This window comes from Phalaenopsis equestris, unplaced genomic scaffold, assembly GCF_001263595.1.
Source record: "Phalaenopsis equestris unplaced genomic scaffold, ASM126359v1 Scaffold000297, whole genome shotgun sequence".
NCBI classification, from domain to species: Eukaryota; Viridiplantae; Streptophyta; class Magnoliopsida; order Asparagales; family Orchidaceae; genus Phalaenopsis; species Phalaenopsis equestris.
The window spans coordinates 2,319,628-2,339,731 of NW_018164739.1; the positions used below are offsets into that span (position 1 = coordinate 2,319,628).

Sequence of the window (20,104 nt, forward strand, 5' to 3'; positions counted from 1 at the left end):
TGTGGTTGCTCATTATCATCACCAAGATCAATCCAATTGCATTATTCTTCTCACCAAAACAAGCAACTTTACAATGCACCAACGCATCTACCATCGAAAAAAGTAATATAAATTATCAACTTGCAAAAAATCCCATGTATTTACATATATCCTTATACTCGTACGTATTTACCTGTCTCACATCTAAACCTTAAAAAATAATGCTATTATAACTTTTTAAAAATAAAATGCACATTTCATACATAGGTTTAAAACACTAAAATTCTACACATGTAAATTTGAAAATTTAGGCGTGATATATATAAATACATAAGAATTGCGATCTACATACCTAAACTCCCCAACTTTTTATTTTATTCATTCATAAAATTTTCAAAAAAATTTAGTAATCCCCCACTTCTTTTTCTTTTTCTTTTCTTTCTTATGACTGCACAATAGTTCGAAGTAACAATTTGACGTCATTTGCATGATAATTGAGAGCTTTGTTTTTCAACGAAGAGGAATTACATTCAAAACCTTGCATTTGCGAAGTGCATGCATGCGGGCGCATGCATTCGGGTGTGTGAAAAAAAGAAGAAGAATCAATTGGATGTCATTTACAAGAATGAAATCTCATGAGACAGCAAACTACAAGATTAGAAACTAGAATGATATGTTTTTTCCTTCAATTATAAGCAACAGTTTCACATTAAAATAAACTCATTGTTTTCATTTGATCTTCTCAACAACATGAACCAAAATGTCTGATGGATCATCAGTCCTCTGGTTATTCTGTTGCTATCAACTTAGCAAAAATGTGAGGAAATTCTCCATCCAATGACTCATTCTCCCCCAAAAAATCATGTTGTATATCATCTATTTCTTATCATCACTGTCTTGATGCCAATTGTAGGAAAGATAGTTTACAATTTATTAAGAAAACATTAATAATTTCAACCAGCACACACCCAAATGCAAACAATTAAACTTTTCTCACAATAAAATGAAATAAAGAATGGCAATCTTCAGAATTTGCAAATATTCATGAACAACAACACCAAGAAGTGAAGCTTTGAAGATTTCAGTAGCAGAAAGAGACCAAATTAGAAATGCTAGAACAACACCAGAACTCAATAAGCTTCTTAATCACATAGGGACAGTGATGATCCTACCAAATTGTGAGCTCAATAACTAAATGTTAGGAGCAGCAGAAAAAAATTTGAGTTTGAAATTATCAAGAGCCAATCCAGAGCTTGAATTTTCTAAAACGGGAACAAACGATCGGACGGTAAAAATCCAAATTTAAATTTAAAATCAAATAATAAAGAAAGAACCATAAAAAACTTAAAATGATATCAATGTTATTTTTTTTCTTTTTAACATTTTATGGCTCTTTTTTTATGATTGGATTTAGAATTAGTAATTAAATTTAAATGTTTACCGTTGACTATTTGTCTCGTCTTGAAAATTTCAAGCCCCTGAATGGGTTGTGACATAAATGTCCTACTCACGTAAACATACGTTAATATCTGGAGATGACTTTTGCTCCGATGAGGGCTGCATGCCTTGCCAATGAACAGATCGGAAAGACGGCGGATTTAGATCGGTGATGTTGATCACATTGCTATGCGTACCACCACTCGTCGGATCTTGAATTGTTGACTTTTTGTCCTCACATTCCTCAGTGGCATGTGATAGCGGCGCTACATCTGCGGTGCAGGAAGAAGGTAGAATAGATGGGAACGGCGAAGAATCCTGGTTGAGCTTTCGTTTGTGCTCCTTGAAAGCATTTGGTAAGAAGCTTCCAACCACAACCTGGTAAAGTAGCAAAAATATGAAATCTGGAGGTTTCGATTTTTGTGATGTTTATGGCCTTATGAGTAGCTATAGAATTGGAAGAATATCTTATTCAGGTTTAAATTGGATTGCAGAGCTCAATCAGAAGCTGTGCAATGACCATGCAAAGAAGAAATCAACAAAAAATAAAAGAAAATGGTGATACTATTAGAGAAACACGATATTTGAAGCCCAGAGAAGATGAAGAACCTAGCAATAATAGTAAAAGAAGGGGAAAAAAGATAATTTGAACGAAGATCCAGCGCACACTCAAACAATAAAATTGAAGCTTTTTGCACTCAGTCCCTACTTTTCTAATAATTGTTACTTAACATCAGCCGAGGTTCCTTTGGGCAAAAAACACATCCTTAATGTATAAAGTGTTCATAAATTTTTCTAGGCTAATAATAAATGATGAGGTTGTTGTTACTTTACAAAGACTTTGGATGCTTCTACCTAAAAAAACTTTAAACAAAAGGCAGCCACAGCCAAGCAATCATTACGGTGAAATTAGCCATCCCTGAACCAAACACAACCATCCTTATGCTAGTGAGATACACACTTAGAAAAGGGGCAATAAGCTTGGGTTATAATCATGTAAAACCAGATAACAACAATCAATGAGTTGAATTTGCAAGTCAAGAGTAAATCAGCAAGCTTTCTGTGTTACCTGAATCGGACTGGCAGCAAGTAATAACCCCGCAACGCCTCCTCCAATTACACGCCCGTCTGGGCCTGCAAGGGAGATGCTTATTCCACCAGTTCTACTTCTTACACCGTCAAAGTCGGTAATTGTGAATGATCCAGAGAGCGATAATATCTCAAAACGTCCCTGCAATATAAAGATTACTCAAATAAAGCAATATTATACGATATCCAAAGCACATTATACAACACCAAATTAAATCCCTAAAAGTGGCCAATGATTATGCTAAGAAAAATAGCATGTGAGAAAATCACAATGCAAAGAACTCAATAAGCAAATTAGCCAAAGTGATTCTGAAGAAACTCATAACTATCCATAGCTTGCTCAGAACCTATAAATTACTTCGTAGAAATATATAACAATGACTCATTGTAAGTTACCATAGGTCTAACCATTCTTCTACCGAATTCATCAAAATTAATATTATTTATTTTGCCTTATAAGTGCTTGCCACAAAAGATGATAAATTTATTATGCATGACATGTTTACATAACCTCAAGTCCAATATTTTTTATCCAAAACTAACAATATTAATTTTATCTATGACTTATGAGTACATTTACACCATTCCTTTCTGTAAATCCAAATAATCTAAGAACTTTTTGCAATTACTACAGTAAAATTAGTCATCCCTGAACCAAAAAAATCATCCTTTTGCATACTTAGAACATCTCTCCTAGACCTTAGGACCCAAAATACATCAACAATAGTTAAATCCAATCTATTGTAGTTGAATCATAGTGTGCATACCATAACTATATGAGGCTGGGATAGCAATCGATGGATCTCATTCCACCGATCAATTTAGATGGTGTAATTTGCTCTATATGGAGTGAGTTAACCATCTTAAAAAAATCTATAGATTCAATGTTTTGACATGAGTAGATGATCAAATCAATAGTTGATTTGATTAGATGAGATCAATGATGTTGATTTGATAAATTCATTAAATTCCGACTTAAGAAATCAACCTAGATTTTAATCATGGTCATTTTCTCTTTAGATCAAACGACCCTACACGTGCATAGGGCTGCAAATGAACCAATGCACTAGATGAAAAAATTGAACTCGACTAGAGTAAGACTCGATCATGTTCTTTCAAATCAGTAAATAAACAAGCTTAAGCAAATTTTTTAAAGCTCCATTCTTGCATGAACTAAACATGAACATAGTCAAACTTATTCATTTATGTTCACGAATAAACTCATTTGTTGTTCAACAAGTAACTGTTTAAATACTCGATATGAAGCTCGAATATAGTCGTATCATATATGATATATTATTTAAATAAAACTTGATTTCTAGGATTTATTTGTTTATAGATTTAATAGTAATATATTATTATATCAATAATATTTTTAGATTAATTCTTAATTATATATTTATTTTATTTTTAATTATTAAATATTTGAGAATTAACAAGATTGAATTCTAAAAGTGAACATCACTTTTATTTATTCTATTTTATTATTTTGGATCTGACTGCCTCTGACTTTCCTCAATTATTTCAATAATTGATAAATAATTTCACATTATGAGTTACTTTGTAATACTAGTTCTTTTTTTTTTTTTGCTCTTGTTTCAATATTTTTCTCTATATAGAGTTTATTTTTGTGAGAATATATCTATTATAGACACTAGATGATAATATGCGAGTTAGTTTATTTGTTTATATTATATACAAGTTATATAATTTATTTAATTGTTTATTTATTTAGATTTGTAAATTTTTTTTTTTTTGCTCTTGTTTCAATATTTTTCTCTATATAGAGTTTATTTTTGTGAGAATATATCTATTATAGACACTAGATGATTATATGCGAGGTAGTTTTTTTATTTGTTTATATTATATACAAGTTATATAATTTATTTAATTGTTTATTTATTTAGATTTGTAAAATTTATATTTTTATATGAATATCTAGATACTCGTTCAAAGTTTTAGCTCGTTTAAATACCTGTTCAATTGTCATAAACAAATTAAGCACAAATCAAGTTCAAACATTGAAAATTATAAACAAGTCAAGCTTAAACAAGATGTGAAAGCTCGACGCATACTTAAGCCTAACATGAACTTATGATTGTATCAAGTCAAGTAAAAACTATGATATATTCGGCTCGGCTAGCCTGAATTGCAGCCCTACACGTGCATGTTATTTCCCTCTGCTAAAGCCACATGTGAAGAAGCTTTAAATGCTACACCAGCAATGGGATGCCAATTCATTTAATAATGACGCAATTAAATCAAATCATAAACAAGTGATTTCCAACCCTATGATTTCAATCCAACAACCATAATTGGCTTATGCACATACCCGAACAACAATTCATGTGGTAAATGAAATTTTTGGATTTATTAAACCTAAGAAAGCTTTGTGAACATTAAAAAATAAAAATATTAAGGAAACAAAATTAAATAAAAATATAAATACTATTTTTTAAAAATATTAATAATTATTATATAAGCCAAAGTGATATGGAAATAACAAAGTAAAATAAAAAACAATAAAAAAATTATTAATAACATATAATATAAAATTATGTAAGTAAATTTTAAGTAAAATATCAAAGCCTTAAAAAAAGATTACATCCTTGAGAAGAAAAGAACCAAAATTGTCACCCTATTATTTATAATGGGACCATCTTACTCCAACATGATATAAAATGACCAAGTTAGCCTTTGGACTTTTAAAATAAGAGACAAAATGATCTCGCAATTAAAAGTAATTTTAATTAACATTAAAATAAATTGCATGAAAATTATGGGCATTTAGAAATTTATATCTTAAAATTTTTCAAGTAATTATATAATATATCAGCAATATTTTCAATATCTCTTCATTTTTAGATCTTTGAAATTAACACATCTTAAAATTATAAATAATACGTATTAAAATTATAAGTGTAGGAAATTATTATTGATGATTCTTTTTTGGCAAAACAAAATAAACTTAAAACCATATGTTAGTTTTATAAAAATTTTATGACGTATATTCCAAAAATACCCTCATTTTCTATGACATCTATTAAATACGATTTCAATTTTGATTATTTTTAATGAAGGGATCATTTCGGCTCTTGGACTTAAATGCCCCCCTTCCCCCCAACAATTAATGGGGATTATTTTGGTAATTTTATATGAGGCCACTTTAGTCACAAAATATCACATTTCTTTAGTAATCCCTAGACGAAATTAATCTAAAATTGTGTCTCATATAGAAATTGGGATACAAAGGGATTTTGATTTGGACCCTCAAACATATAAAATTGATCCTAATAAGTAGGAGGATACCAAAATTTGTCTATCATCTCAGTATCATCCCAATAAAAGAAACTCCCGTAAAAAATAAATTGTAATTCTAAATGTTCAACTTTATGATTGTATTTAGAAAGGGGGTTGCTCGATATATAACTGATGATTGCTTCTCTCTCACTCCCACTCAATCTAAACGATCACCCTAACCAAAACCTCATATTAGTGGGGTGAAAAATTCTAATCCTTAGATTCCTCTCTCTCTCTCTCTGTCTCTCTCTCTCTCTCTCTCACACACACACACACACAAACACATACATTGACATCACAACTGATAGATTGGAGATAAAAAAGATAGTATTCAATAGCTCTCTGCCTCCCTACCTACCTCCTTTCATAAGAGTTGGAGCTATAAAGATTAGCGACGAATCAATCTCTCCCACTCTATATAACCACCCTACCCTTTAAAATAAAAAAAGAGCATATACATAAAACTAGAACAAACTAAAACAGAATCATAACAAAGGGAGAGGAGCCAAAAAATGCATATAGGTCATGCCTCAAATGTCAAGGTACCCCCAGAAGAACCAGGCTGTCGTAAGGTAACATTTGAAATAGCTCCATTTGCAGATAAAATGCACACAGCTCTCGGCCCCTTCTGCGAGAAAGAAAGAATCCGAGCTGCGACGTCCTATATTAATAACATTATAAAACTTAGAAAACCAACAAAGTAAAATAAATGAAACGTATTAACCAACTAATTACCTCCCCCGCGGCAATAGACACAACATGAGGAGTGAAACTCCCTCCCGCAGATAACTGAAACCATTCCCCTAATACAAAACAAAGAAATCAGATGTAAATACTTCGTTTCACCAAGCAGAAGAAATAAGCATATCATGATTATCCATTATGGTAAAGTAATAATTTTTTTTATGTGGACAAGATGACAATACAGAGATTCCAAAGAATGTAATGGTCAACCACCAAATACTGACTTCAAACCTGAGAAACCAACCAAAAAAAAGCAGTCTTTGAAGAATAAAACAAAATAAGGAAGGAGGCCCCATAGAAATAAAGTCAGTCTCATGTTGTATACTGTAGCCAAACATTGACACTTCACTTCAACCAAACCACTGATCTCAGTATTTCAGTTTATGAGAAACAAAAATAGTGAAGGGGGAGATAAAGGGAAACATAGATAAAAGTAAAGGGTACCGAGAGCTGCGAGGAGCTGGCATCTACCGGTGCCCCGTGGCCGCCCTCTAGGCCCTTTGGCGGAGAACTTGGAGCCGGAGGAAAATGGCGAAGAGGACCTCGCCGTCAGAGCAAGCTCCATGCTTTCCGGCCCCAACTTCTTTGGTCTCCCTCTCTTCTTTTTCATAAGTTCCTCCGAACCGCCGCTAAAGCTACTCCCGATGCTTCCCATTCCTAAACCCATCCCCATCCCCATCCCCATCGCCATCCCATCCACACGACTTGCCGCCGCAGCGGCCGCTGCGGCCCCCCGCGGGGCCCCCTGCGGCAGCTACCGCAGCACCTCCGCTGCTTCCTCCACCTACATGTCCTATAAAGCTTCCAGCTTCACCACCAACTCCGGCTATACCTCCGGCGTGCGGCAGCGAAGGAGGCGGCGATGGAGAAGAAACAGGAGAAGGGGTTAAAGAAGGTGTGTTTTTTACTCCACCGAACCCCTCAGACCCAAAAAACACCACACTCTCTCTACCTTCCATTCATAAATACTACTTCCAAAAACAATGGAAGACACTGAAGCAGTTTCACTCCTTTTCTTCCCTTCAATCTCTCTCTCTCTTCCAAAGATTTTCCAACGTTTTCTTCCCGACGGCCCGCCGGAAAAAAAAACACCTCCTTTCTGTTTCCACCTGCTGTATCCCCTCAATCTGTGCTCCCCTGCTTTCCCAACAGGAAGACAATTACAAAGAAAGAGCGGGTTCCTCTGCTCGGAGGAAATACACTTCTGCCCCAATAGCTTGCTTCAATTACCAATGGAAAATTTGCAGGAAAGCGAGGGTATTTCGGCGATTTATAGCCGGATATGCTCGTAGGACAGCGAACCTCATAAAAAGTGTTTTCCTTGTGCTGCGAATTTAATGTAAAGATACCATGGCTGGCAACGGCTTAAAAAAAAATGGGAGCTTGCCATAGAGTAAAATTGAAGATTTTTATTTAAAAAAAAGAAAAGGAAAAGGTGGAGCAAATCATTACATAAATAACGCATTTAAAGTGCAGTGGCAGTGCTTTTGCAATTTCCGTTTTTTTTGAATTTAATTTAAAAATTTTCAAAATAGGAGTATATTTAGTCCTTGTCATTTTGCTTTTCTTGGCAAGTGTACTTTAGCAAGAAAATTAAAAAAGCGAATCAATATGAACAGAGGCTCCCATTCCAAGTTGGGCAAATTTCAAACTTCAAAATTAATTGAGAAAATATGAAATTTTGCCCAAGTTAGGGGTGTTCTGGTTATGCAGGATGGGTGGCTACCTTCTCTCAAGTAAAATTAAAGGTGGTCTCCAATTTCTTTTAAAAAATATAAGGTTGGGGTTCATGAAATTTATTTAAAAAAAAAGGAAAATTACATACATAGCATCAATTTTTTGTGGATTTATCTATCGCACACCTAAACTTTTATTTTTACACACATAAGCCTTTGACTATGTTGGAAAAGATATGTTTAACTATTAAAAGATGATAATGAGTGTTAATTTTCATATGATGTTTGTAGTTATGAAAATTTAAATGTGAGATAGTTAAAGAGAAAAGTTCATGTGTGAGATGAATTTGACAATTAAAAGGTGATGATGAGTGTTGTTTTTCGTCAATGGACATTCCAAACCATACGCAAGCAGGGTGTCCTAAATCCTAATTTTTGCTCGAATGACCGTAGGAAAGTCCTTGCTGATCCAAAAATCACTGAAAGTAGTGCATTACTAGAATGCAACCCCGTTTGTCAAAAGTGAACATTTGAGGTGTTTCAAGCTGGGGTCTCGATAGGCGTCCCGAAACCCCGTGGGGGTAAAAGTTGATCGTACCCGAATTTTTCCAAAATGTGTGCGAGAGATTTCAATAACTACTCTTGGCCTCAAAAGACTCTGACTCGATGAAGTTAGGTCTCTCAACATCAAAATGGACGTAAAACACGCTCGAAGTTAGAGTCAGTACCATCTCACAGTGAATTTTCTCGGTAGGGCCAAATTTGTGTTGGTCCTGTTTTCATGCTTGTGGCACGTACCAGGAGTTTTGGTAGGATGTCTTGAATAACACGAAACTAAGCATAGCTCTTTATCCTAAAATAGACATCTGCTTATGTGACATCAAGAACTGATGCTAATAGGGATCCCCTTTCGTGTTGCGAAGCAAAAGAAAGTCATCTCTTTCTTGTGCAGCAAGCGATCAACAAGATGCTTTTTCATGTTATGATGCAGAAGAAAGTCATTTATGTCATGCATAGCAGACGACAAATAGGATATTTTTTCGCATTGCATTGCAAGAGAAAGTCAATTTCATCGTTTGTAGTTGACGGGCAATGAGATATTCTTTCATATTGTGATGCTAGAGAAAGTCATCTTCGTCCTGCGTTATAGGTGAGCAACGAGATCTTCTTCTACATTGCAAATCTTCTTTTGTGTTGCATAACTTCTTTCGTGTTGCGCTATGGGAGAAAGTTATCCTCGTCCTGCGTAGCAAACGAGCAACAAAATTTTTTGTCGCATTGCGTTATAAAAGAAAGTACTCCACGCCTTGCATGGCAGATGATCAACAAAATCTTCTTTCACATTGTATTGTAAAAGAAGTCTTCCCTGTCCTGCGTAGCACACGAGCAATAAGATCTTCTTCAATTTGCATTGCAGAAGAAAGTGGTTCCCGTTTTGTATAGCAGAAGAGCAACGAGATCCTCTTTCATGTTGCTCTGTAGAAGAATGTCGTCCTTGTCCAGCGTAACAAATGAGCAACAAGATCTTCTTTCATATTGCATTGCAAGAGAAATTCATCTTTGTTATGCGTCACAGGATCTTCTTTCACATTTTGTTGCAAAAGAAAGTCGTCTCCATCTAGCTTAATAGTCAATCAGCAAGATCTGCTTTCATGTTGCATTGCAGGAGAAAATCATCTCAGTCCTGTGTAGCAGACAACAATAAGTTCTTCTTTCGCATAGTGCTATAGAAGAAAGTCGTCCCCTTCTTGTGTAACAGGCAAGCAACGGGATCTTTTTTTGCGTTGCGATGCAAAAGAAAGTGCTCACCGTCATGTGTAGTAGACAATCAATAAGATCTTAGTTTGAGTTGCACGATAAGAGGAAGTCATCCCCATCCAACATAGTAAGCGAGTAACGTGATCTTCTTTCACGTTGTGTTGCAGGAGAAAGACGTCTTCACAGCGCAACAGGCGAGCAACGTGATCTTTTTTTTTTGTTATGTTGCAGGAGAAAGTCGTCCCCTTCCTACATGACAGACAATCAACAAGATACTCTTTTGTGTTATTGAATAAAGAAAGTTATCCCCATCCCTGTCTAGTGGCTGACTTGGGATTTGCTTACTTATTGCTAATGCACATTCTGGTGGAGATGATGAAATGTTAGAGTTTTCTTGTTGTGCTTTGAAGTGGGGGATTTTTGTGCTTCTGTGGTGGTGATATATGGAGACCCCCCTGAAGATCAGCAAAAGTATTGGAATTTCAAAGAGGCAATGTCGTCTCTACTAAAAGATGAGCTGAGTTGTTGTAACCCTTGTACAAATATATGTTGGTTTTTGTAGCCTTTCAATTCCCTGATGTGACATTTATAGATGATGATAACATACTTTCTTATACATCTTTGAAGTTGTTTCTTAGGTTTTTGTGGCTTCTCAATCATGTGAGCGTTTGTAATTAAAGTTAGCACATGCTCTTTTAAAAAAATATCTCACACCTTTTGAGGCCCATGCCTTCTGAAGCTTGTGTCCCTTTAGGTATATATCCTCTAAAGCTTATACCTTCTTAGGTTTATGCCTTCTAGGAGCTTGAAATGTGTCGATGCCTTCTGAGGCTCATAGCCTTCTAAGTTATTTGATATAATTGTGCCTCATGAGGCTTGTAGCCTTCTGAGGTCTTTGATGTACTTGTATCTTTTGAAGCTTGTAGCCTTCTGAGGTTTTTGACATATACAAGTTTACATATCGAAGCTTTCGCTTAATGACTATAGCCTGTAATGGAAGAGGTCAAATTGAGTCTCACTAAGATCCATTAAGCTTAGAATGAGGCGTTAGAGATGCTCTGCATTTCTTAAGACAAGGGTGTAGGTCGCAATCGACCGTATGTTTTTCTTGTAAATGTGGTTACAACCATACTAAAAAATAATATTTGACAACTCATTAGTTGCTACTTTTGAATCTTTTTGCCCTCAGCGGAGGCATTTTCCATGCGAGCATGTAAAACATCCAATGTATCAAAGCCTTTGAAAGATCAGCTTCTTGATCTGGTTGAAGAAGAACTTTAATACGGTCAGAAGGCATCAAGGAATCATTCTCTGCGATGAAGATTGCCCCTAGTCTTGGAGTGATTTTCAAAGCTTTATTGTCTGAATGAAATGTGAGATAATTACCCTACCATAGTGGTGCCCATGACGTTAATGTGAACGACCTTTTGAGACTATAGTGAAGGTTCCCCCCCCCCCCCCCCCCCCCACCCCCGTTCCAGAGATGATCTTCAAGAAGCAAAAGAAGTTCCTTCGTCAGTTGAATGATGTACATTGAGAAAAAAGTAGGGGTTTGACGTCTCAGAGTTGAAATAGTGCAAACGGTACCCCGCCTCCCACTAATGACACCAAACTGATGCCTGATATAAGATTTGAGGCAGTAGGGTAATAGATTATATTTTGTCTCTTTCTGGGTTTTCCACGTAATAAATTTTGGTGTATTTATTTGTTATTTTATTTTATTTGTGTATGTGATGAATCTTCATGAATGTTAGTACGACTATTACAAAGACCCCTTATCCCACATGCGGGAAAGTGTTACAAAGTCTTTTGAATAACAATGTTGACATGTAGATGAACTTGTTCCAAGTAATGTCTGGTGACCAATAGTGATCGATGGTGGCTTTCAGGTGTTGGTCGATGATGGTCGGCGGTAGCTTGTGGTGGTCGACGATGGTCGGCGGTGTCATGTGGTGGTCAATTTTGGATGGTGGTGGTCAATGATGATAGAAGTGATCCTGGAATTCAACTTTTTCTCAAAGCTTCAAGCTCCACTTCAATCCTCAAGCTCCTTCCTTAGACTTCATGCTCTCCTCTTAGTGGGGTGGAGCTCTATTTATAGAGTTTTGGGTGCAATTAATGTTGTAATATGAACCACTTTGATCAGATAGTCTAAAGAGCTTCTTTTAATTAGACAGTGTTTGATGAATATTCGATTGTCTTAATGATGTTAAAATTGAGTGATCTCGAGCTTGTTGGATTCGTTTTATTGAGACGCTCGATTTGACTTTAAGCTCTCTAGATTCTACATCCATTTGGTCTTCCAAATATACCCCAAAAAAGCTTCTAAAAATTGTTTAATGTCTTGACCGGGGCTTGATTTGACTCGAATTGGACTAATTTTGTTATAGTTTTTTTTATCAAGCGATACACAAAACATTCTTTTATGTGGAAAACCCAGAAAGAAAAAAAAAATACGGGGCTTGACCTAGTTATAAAATACACTGTAAGTTGATGCTTATAGAGTCCTCTTGTCCCACAAATGACAAATGATTACAAATCCTTCTAAATTATATCATTGAGATGTAGATGAAATTGTTGCAAGGAATAGACGGTGACCAATAGTAATAGGCGACTAGCAGGTGATGGTCGGCGATGGTCGACGACGACAGGAGTGATGGTGAACTCCATCTTCTTCTCGAAGTTTCAAGCTCCTCTTCAAGCCTCAAGCTCGCTCCTCATACTTTAAGCTCTTCTCATGAAAGGGGTGAGACTCTATTTATAGAGTTTTGGGTGCAATTAAAGCTGGAACATGAACAACTTTGATCGAATGGTCCAAAGAGCTTCCTTTGATCAAATGATGTTTGATTGATATTTAAGTGTCTTAATGATGTCATAATTGAGTGATATTGGGCTCGTTGGATTTATTTTGTTGAGACCTGAATTCGACTATAGGTTCTCTAGATTTGACATTCGTTTGACCTTCCAAATAAACCTGAAAAGCTTCCAAAGGTGGTTTAATGTCTTGATCGGAGCTTGACTTGACTAAAATTGGACCAATTATGTTATAGTGGATTTTTATAAGTAGAGACACTAGAAGTTCGTACTTGAAAAACTCATGAAGGGAAAAAACCATGGGTCTAACCTAATTATAAATATCCACAATAATTTGATGATTACAAAGACCCCTTGTCTCACAAGCGGGAGGTTTATAGAACCTGATTTGGAGAAGGTTTGTAGCTCAATTTTGTTATATGGCAACGCACGATAGCCGAATGAACAAGTTTTTTGTGAATCTAACATGTTACTGAGGGCAGGTTGGCGTTGCATCTTCCTCTGTTAGACTGAGCTTCGACCATAGTTTTTCATGAAGATTTTGAAGGGTGGCTCGGATGCCTAAAGTGCCACCAGAGCATTTGGAATAGAAGCAAGCTTCAGATTATTTGTGGTTGAATTAATATGTTCACCACTTAAAATGAAATAAAAAACCTCTTACTCTATAGGATGGATTTGAGTTTGAATTGATGTCTAGAATGTCTGGTATTGAGCTGAAAATCCATTGAAAGTGCAAAGTATGATGCCTTCTTTATCAAGATAACCCTCTGCAACTATGATGTTATCTGCTAAATCTTTCACATTAGATATGTATTGGGTCATATACTGAGAGTTCATATTCAACCAATGCATCTCATTCTTTAGTTGTATGAGTCTAGATCGATTAGTAGTTCGTAATCTCTTCATAGAGTAAAACATACATCAGCGGTTGTAGTGAGGTTGAGGACGCAAGAAAAAATTGTTGGAGAAATTATGGAATAAAGGCCTGCAAGGTTTTGTTCTATAAGTGACCAATTAGTGTAATGCAGATTAAGTGTGGGGGGTTTATTGTTGAAAAAAGAAAGAAGTGGGGTTTTACCATTAAGAAATCTAAGAAACCCATTAGCAGAAAATTTGTTAATTTGAGCTTTCCAAAGTGGGTAATTATGTAAATAAGGTATTTAAGGAGAGAGTCTACATACTAATCATAAGAAATTTAAGAGTTGGAGGTATATGTGAGATTTGTAAGGAGTTTGCATGAGTAAATTGTGACTCAGATGCTTCAATTTTAGCCATACCAAGAAGAATGGGTAGTCTATTTTGGAAAAAATTAACTTTTAAGAGAGCAAATAACACCTTAGAAGGAGTAGAAAACCGACTGACAACTACTACCTACTAGAAGGATCCTGCAATGAAGCCTTGCTTTAGCAGACTAAGAAGCTCATCTGCAGCAAAGAAACTAGCGGCCCAAAAGCTTTTTGCCACTTAGATTAGAGAGCTAGCTTCGATATTGGTGTGTGAAAAGATTGCATGAATTTCTTTATGTTTTGCACATCTTTTTTAACGAGACTGCACTTTAAAAAGATGTGTTTTTATGTTTTTATTGCAGGTATAATTGGTATTAGGAGTAGAAAAATGTGAAAGAAACATGGAGCAAAATGAGAAAATTTGAAGCAAAAAATAGTTTATTACGGCTGGGGCCAAGACTCCAAGTTCTGGGTGCCTAGGCACTAGCCAAGCCTGGAACCCAAGAGATTGGCACCAGGGCGCCAATTGCTGAGCGCCAAGGCCCCAATTTGAAGGTCAGGGCCATGATTCCAGATAAATGTGGCTCCTACGCGTTAGTACTGAATTCTGAACGATTTTGAGACGGTTCAGAGCGGTTTCCAGGTAGTTTAAAGAGTAGTTTGAAGAGGATTAGGAAGAGAAATTAATAGTTCATTAAGGGAGGAGGAAGAGAAGTAAGAAAGGGTGTGTGTGTGTGTGGTTATTTCTAGGGAGTGTTAGAGAGTTTTGGAGGGATTTTCCTCTTGTATTTGTAAGTGTCCTCGGCTTATTCTCAACAAGTCTAGGAGGGTGAGTTGTATTATTTGTAAGTGCTGGTGTGTAAAGAGTTGCAGGAGAAGAGCACTGGCTTGGGTGAAGCATTCTCAAGGAAAATTGAGGGAGAAAGATAAGTATATTTGTGTTTTGGGATTGTAGTTTTCTTAAACACATTTGTGCGTTGAATCTCTTTGTTTCAATGCATTCTGGTGTTGTTTTATCCATGCTTTCTGAGTAAATTTCTTGTGGTGATGTAGTAGATGTGCATGAATGTGGATAGCTTGTTGAAATAATTTTATTCTATAATTGTGATGATTTTATTCTGCATTTATTTTACTTTTCAATCTGTCCAATGGATCTATTAAAATGTTTTGTGAACCCATAAGAACTCGGAAGAGATACTATATGAATAACTAGGGAAAATCCCGTTGAACTGTAGAGTATTAATAAAAGTACACTATAGGGAGATGCAAATAAAGAGGGAGATAAACTTCATTGGGTTCAAAGTGGTACTTAAAAAATTAAGGTCACTTTAACCAAGCCTTTTTATACGCTCGGAAGAGGGTAAAGAGGATTTATGTTTCTATTTGTCACAAACTTTATCTGATTTCACATTTTATTCCACATCCACACTGTACTATTATCACTGCATGGAAAAGTAACCTTACATTTTGGTAAAACCAATTCCAAACTAAGAACAAATAAAACATGTTCCTACTTTGGCTTTCCATTATTTCCTATGGGATCGAAATTCCAGACTCCTTAGAGCCCTATATTACGAAAAGGAATACTTGCACTTGCATTAACAACCACAGTATTTTGGATAAAATTTGAATATGAAAATCTGAACGAGTAACTTGGACAAATTAAGCTTTTCAACACTGTGTCGAGAGACTGAATTATTGTATTAATTGTTGGGGTGCCATCAGATACTATGAAATTAAAGGCTAATTACTAAAAATGCAGCAGGTGAAACGTACAAAGGAATAATCAAAGCTTACTTTATCCATTACCTTTACAAATATTTGAAAATGCATTAATTCTAGGAGAAGCATAAATCTCTAAAGAAAGGGTAAAATAATATTTAGCTTGTTAGTTATGATTTGAGGAGAGCGGTATCACCCAATTTGTCTTTATGTCCTGCTTACATATTGGTGCTTATAAAATTTTTCACCACACTTCAAATATTTATTTTTGGGCTCATTTAGACTTATATCATAATATTTTTTGTGACTGTGACACTTATTTGATCAATTCATATGCTACTTTGGAGGGAAGAAATAAATATTTATTGAACTAATTGAACCAAGCTTCAATAAGATTTTATATACGCAGGCAAAATAGATTTGGACTATTTTGACTATCATCACATGCAAAAATAATTTTGGGAGAGTGTACTGTGACAACCTAAGATCTCACCCATCGTGATATTGTCTACTTTGACCTAATAGCCTCACAATCCTATCCCATTAGTGTATCGGTTGAAATTTTATGACCTTATCTTATAGAACCAATGCAATGCCATGGAGATGTACAATAGGGCCTATTGATGTGTTAAATCTAAATACGCTCCGTTAATCACACCCAATGTATAGGGTATACGACGAACGAGTGAAATAGAGAGAGAGAGAGAGAGAGAGAGAGAGAGAGTGCATAACATGAGTTTTGATAGAGTAAATTGGAATATTATAGCAATGATCCCATATTTATTGATTACTAGGGACGTATATGTTTGTTAATCTTTGAAAATATATAATTAACTATTTATTTATTTTGCATGATTTATAATATATGAAGTATAACATGATTCGATTCAATTTAACTTTTTTTAATTTAAAATTTAAATTAATATTTATTAAAATAGCATTGAAATATACAAACAACTGGAACGCTCAAGTTTTTTTATTTTCTTAATTTGCAATCGGATAACAAAAGCGACAATACCAGCTCTCTCTATATATATTTTCTCTGGTAAATTAAACTATGATCTCGACTATAGTTATTTATTTATTTCTTAAATATTTAATATATATAACTATGTATGAATATTTTTATATTATATGCGATACATCAGCAACAAATTTTCATCCTCTATCACGAATTTCGAGGCAAGACATGAATTTCGAGGCAACATTTTGAGCAAGGAACATTCAAACTTCAATTAAGAGGCATCCAGAGCTCCGATTTCAGTACTTATAGTAAAACTGACCAGCTCGATGAGACCGACCCAATGATATAAAAACTAGTACAATCCGAGTTAGACCAAGCTCAGATCAAATCATTAAGCCACTCTTTCAGGATTTTCGGAGGTATTTGGAAGGTCAAACGGATGTTGAATCTAGCGAGTTCACAGTCGAATCAAGCGTCTCTACAAAACGAATCCAACGAGCCCAAGATTGCTCAATTCCGACATCGTTAAGGTACATAAATGTTCATCAAACGTCATCCAATCGAGGGAAGCTCTCTGAATCTTCCGCTCACAATCATATTCTTGCATTAATTACACTCATAATATTATAAATAGAGTCTCACCCCTCACATGAGGGAGGAGGCTGGAGAGAGAACTTGAGGCTTTGAGAAGGAGCTTAAGTCCCACATCATCCTTGTCATCGTCAATCGTCGACCGTCGACCGTATGTGACCACCGTCGACCATCGCAGCCCTCCGTCGCTCACTCCTGATCACCACCGACCGTCGTCAACCACCGCCAACCGTCATCAATTACCAAAAACCAGACGCCAACAGTCAATGTTGTAATCTGAAAAATATAGTTACTATTTCTCGCCTGTGGGACAACAAATTTCTATAATCATCAAACAATAATGGATCTTCACAACCAGGCTAGTCCCCGTGGTTTTTCCTTTTCCGGGTTTTCTAGGTAAAAAAATTCTGGAGTTGTTTCTGTTTATTTCTCTTTTATTTGGGTGTGTCTTGAATTCTCGTACAACGCTAAGATAATAGTTCGTTACTCTACCGTCGCAGATTTTCTAAAACGCATCAATACGAATAATTTAGGTGGTATAAATAAAAAAAAAGTATGGTCTAGATGTTAGATATGCAAATATATATAAATTGAGTGGTATGTATGTTAATACGTCAAATATTTTAATTAAAATTAAAAGCTGGCATTTTTTATTTAATGGCTGGTTGTTTGGACTGTAATTGGGTTTGAATTAAAGGCCCATCTATATATTATAAATTTGCTCAAAATAAATAAATAACTGCTGGGCCTGTCGATCCTGATTTAAGAAAATAATAAAAATTTTCTTCATTATAAAATTTAATATATTCTCTCATTCCAAAATATTCTCGTTTAGCTTTGAACAAATATTTTAATTAATCTAAATATCATTTTATTTTATTAATAATTAATTTTGTACGACTCTTAAAAAAAACTTATTGATATATACATATATATATATATACATATATATTATATTAGTCCAAACTTAGATGCAGATTGATTTGAAAAACAGTTTAAAATGATGGCATGAAAATAAAATGTAATGTATTAAATAAATAAAATGATCGGAATGAATTTAATTTAATGAGCCATGTTTTATAAGGAAATAAATAAATATATTTCTCAAGAAAATTTAAAAACAAATTTGAATTTATGAAAGCTAATTAATGACTAATTAAAAACAGTCAGTCTACTAATTTTTTTGTAAATATTTTAAAATTTTATTGCTTAATTTGAAGGATACAATATTACCGTTCGAATTTCTAAATTTCTCTCAGCTACTTAGGATTTTTTTTTTTAAAGATCAAATATTTGAAAATATAAATAAATAAATAAAATGGTTTGAATTTTTTCATAATTTTTATTAAATTCAATATTGTTATTAAGCTGAAAATGAAATTTTGATAATACGAAAAACAAAGAACTTGGTCGAATTCTCTGCAAAGGCAATATTGGCAATGTAAACTGATACATTAGTGATACGCCACCAACAAAATTTCACCATTCATCCCAAATTTCTAAGTCATGACACGAATCTCGAGGCAATTTTTTGAGCAAAAAACATTCAAACTTCAGTTAGAAGTCATTCAGAGCTCCGATTTTAGCAAATTTAACGTTAAACCGACTGACTCGATGAAATGGACCTAATGATATCAAAGTTAGTCCAATCCGAGTCAAATCAAACCCATATCAAGTGATTAAATCATTCTTGAAAAATTTCTGGACATATTTGAAATATCAAACGAATGTCGAATTCAACGAGTTTATAGTCGAATCGAGCGTCTCGACAAGACAAATCCAACGAGCCCAAAATTACTCAATTCCGACATCGGTAAAACACTCAAATGTCCATATAACGTCATTCTATTGCGGGAAGCTTTCCGAGCCGTCCAATCAAAATGGTTCATATTCTTGTATTAATTGCACCCAGAAAACTATAAATAGAGACCCACCCCTCACATGAGAGGAGGAGGCTTGAGAGAGAACTTGAGGCTTTGAGAATGAGCTTAAGTCCAACATCATTCCTACCATCGCAGACCACCGTCGACCACCGTCTGCCACCACCGATCACCGCTGACCTCCGTCGACCACCGCCCACCGTCATCATCTGCCATCGACCACCGCTGATTGTCGCTGACCTCCGTCGACCGTCATCAACTGTCGTCGATCACCACTAACCAGACGCCGTCAGTCGACGTTGTACTTTGAAAAATCTAGTAACAATTTCCCGTCTGTGGGACAATGGGCCTCTGTAATCATCAACTTATAGTGAATTTTTATAACTTGGTCAAGCCCCGTGGTTTTTTCCCTCTACGAGTTTTCCACGTAAAAACTTCTGGTGTCATCACAGGCTGATTTCTTTTCATCTGAGTGTGTGCTGAACCCTCATGCAAAGCTAAGACGATAATCCATTACTCTTCCGCCGCAAATTTTCTAGCACACATCAATTAGATTTATAATAAATATCAAAGTTTAGGTGTAAGATGTGCAAATACATAAGAATTCCATGGTATGTATGTGAATTTCCTATAATTCATTAGTGGTTTGGTTTATAACAAAACGCTATTTTCAATTCAAAGTTTTATATCTAATTAACAAATTGGGTTTGTAATCTAAGAGGAAATTTGCATAAAGATGCTCTTAATTTAACTCGGTAATTCATTATTAATTGTTATTTAGGGGAATTTACATACCTAGCACCCACTTCGTCACCCCAAATTATTATCATCTTCAGCAAGCTCAACCTTACAGTGGCTCAAATTTGGTCATCATTGACGACGACTCTAATCTTCCAATTACCCGGACCAGACAGGTATTCTACC

The 20,104-nt window shown here is 35.1% G+C and overlaps 1 protein-coding gene across 1 annotated transcript; it reads right to left on the reverse strand.

Annotated features, from left to right (window-relative positions):
• Window positions 1-1,372: 1,372 nt before the first annotated feature.
• LOC110025399 (AT-hook motif nuclear-localized protein 10-like) lies at window positions 1,373-7,838 on the reverse strand. Its single transcript, XM_020725856.1, has 6 exons — window positions 7,295-7,838; window positions 6,994-7,260; window positions 6,541-6,608; window positions 6,335-6,466; window positions 2,486-2,647; window positions 1,373-1,794 (listed from the first exon to the last, which is right to left on the reverse strand). The coding sequence occupies exons 1-6, from the start codon at window positions 7,506-7,508 to the stop codon at window positions 1,483-1,485; spliced, it is 1,155 nt and encodes a 384-aa protein (XP_020581515.1). The 5' UTR covers window positions 7,509-7,838; the 3' UTR covers window positions 1,373-1,482.
• Between the last annotated feature and the right edge of the window lie 12,266 nt (window positions 7,839-20,104).